Source organism: Medicago truncatula, unplaced genomic scaffold (genome assembly GCF_003473485.1).
Source record: "Medicago truncatula cultivar Jemalong A17 unplaced genomic scaffold, MtrunA17r5.0-ANR MtrunA17Chr0c18, whole genome shotgun sequence".
In the NCBI taxonomy this organism is placed as follows: Eukaryota; Viridiplantae; Streptophyta; class Magnoliopsida; order Fabales; family Fabaceae; genus Medicago; species Medicago truncatula.
The window spans coordinates 688-2,970 of NW_024340381.1; the positions used below are offsets into that span (position 1 = coordinate 688).

A 2,283-nucleotide genomic window follows, 5' to 3' on the forward strand; every position below is an offset into this window, starting at 1 on the left:
AAGAGTAGCTTCTGATCTAAAACTTCCTTTATCAATTGCTTGTTCTCCCTTTCAAGTTCTACATTCCTTTGCAAAAGCTCCATTTCAGTGGAAGCGGACTTGAAGAGTATCTTCTGAAGGAAGGTTAAATCCAATTCTCTTGGATGCACTCCTGCTGGAATGAAATCTATTGGATTTCTTTCTCTTAGACATGGAGGAGATTGCACCCAAGTTCTTAATACATTAACTTTCTTCAAATCCTGGTCAATCCCTTTGAGCCAGTTCTGGAATTTCAATTGAGCTTCATCCTGAGCTTCAATGCTGGTCTTCCGTAGAGCAGACATAACAAAATAGTGTAGAATCAAGGAATATGGTTGGTGGAGAAGGTATCTTTGATTGTTTGGTTGGGGTTATTGGTTGAATTGCTAATGAAGTTGAGAATTGGCTATTTGTAGAGATGGGAGTTTAAGTAGTTTGATCAGAAACAGACTCCATGATTACATCAGAAGAAGAGTTGTTAGGCTCTTCCTCAACATCAGAGGCATCTGATGTGATCATAGGATCTGATTCAGGATATGATTGGGAGTTTGTTGGTGATGAAGGTTGTTGATCAGAGACAAGTTGTTCAGAAACAACTTGTTCAGGAGTGGTTTGAGTTTGTGGTTGGGTTTCTGGTTGAGGTTGTTCAGAGACAAATTGTTCAGGAACAGTTTGCTTAGAGGTGGGAATGGTTTCAAGTTGTTGTTGTTGGGAGTCTTCTGGAGTAACTTCTTTTGAAGCTACTTCAGAGGCTTTTTGTGATTCAGTATTGGTTTCAGGTTGAATCACATTTAAAGGTTGGATATTTGATGGTTGGAAAGGATGGTCAAGAGGTAGACGTTCACAAACATCTATCCTCCTTTGAGCTAGATTTCCAATCCTTTCATCTAGAGTAGGAATCATAGGTTCAAAGGTTGAATAGTTAACATTCAGCTTTTTATGGATTTTGGAGGCTGTTGAGGGGCTTTTGTTAATGGTTGGATACAATTCTCCTAAAGGTATATCATCTAGATTTAAGAAGGATGAGGATGATGATGAGTCAGATGAAATGGAGGGGGTTGAGTCTGATTCTACATGAATTATATTGTCAGTGTGAGGAGAAGTTGTAATACCTTGCTGACTATCTGAGATAGTGGCTTTTGAGGAACCAGCAGCAGTGTTTAGAAGATGTCCTGCTTCAGAAGCGATCAACCCTTGAACTTCTTTAGCAGCCTTCAGCACTTGCTCAGCATCTGCACCAACATTTTCCCTTGTTATGCTGGATGTAGGGATGTTGGCCTGCTGGGCTAACTCCTCAGCTATCTGAAGTGCAGCAACATCCCTAGCTTGTTTCTTCCTCACTTCTCTTGTGACTAGCTCAGTTGCAGTCACTTCTTCCTCTTCATCAGATGCAGTAGCTTCCATTATTAGCTTTCTGATAGCATGCTTCCTCTTTTTCTTGGGAATAACAGGCTGTTCAGAAGCTGCTTGAGAGTTTGCAGCATCCTTGCTGCTTCTGATCCTGTTCTCTAAGACCTCTTCAGCATTAAGATTTTGAGCTTCTTCTTGAATTGTTGGCAATTCAGAATCATCCAATTGTTCAGAAGAAGACTTATTCTTCTTGTCCTTCTTTGCTTTCTTAGAGGCTTGTTCAGAACCTTCCTCTAAGTAAGCCTCTTTGCTGATTGCCTTCCTCTTAGTTTTCCTGCTCTTGGCCACAGGCAGAGCTCCTCCATACATTTCCTCAGGAACATCCCTCATGCTGATTTTAGTTCCAGTTGTTTCAAAGTATTCTTTGATGAAGTGCATCTTGTTTGCAGATTGGAGGGAAGTCCTTCATGAGTGCTGAGACTGCATGAGAGTCTTGCATATCTGAGCTCAACTTCTTGTAGCCATCTTTGCCAATTAACCTCATATGCCTCATGGTACCACCATTGATAATTCTCCCTGTTTCTGTTCCAAGTTGAGCATCTATGAAAAAATTCACATTGCTGAGAGCTTTTAAGATTCCTCCTTAATGGAAAATCTCAGACAGAAGTCTTCCATAAGGTATCCAACATATGTTCTTTTCTTGACTTTCCCTCAGTTGTTGAATCATATGCTTGAAAATGTATTTTGGCACATTTGCATATTCTCTTGTAATGAACAAATGGAGGAATATCTTGTGCTCCAATGAAGGTTGATCATTGCCACCTCCTTTTGGTAGCAGATTTGCATTTTGGATCTTCAGCATCATTCTCTTCTCCATGCCTAGATCAGCATAGACACCTTTAACATTGTTGTTGA

The 2,283-nt window shown here is 40.3% G+C and overlaps 1 protein-coding gene across 1 annotated transcript; it reads right to left on the bottom strand.

Annotated features, from left to right (window-relative positions):
- Positions 1–444: 444 nt before the first annotated feature.
- LOC120577886 (RNA polymerase II degradation factor 1) lies at positions 445–1,758 on the bottom strand. Its single transcript, XM_039829778.1, has one exon. The coding sequence runs from the start codon at positions 1,756–1,758 to the stop codon at positions 445–447; it is 1,314 nt and encodes a 437-aa protein (XP_039685712.1).
- Positions 1,759–2,283: the final 525 nt, after the last annotated feature.

Coding starts and splice junctions, on each gene's coding strand:
- LOC120577886 (XM_039829778.1), bottom strand. CDS start 1,758: ATGAGGGATGTTCCTGAGGAAATGTATGGAGGAGCTCTGCCTGTGGCC.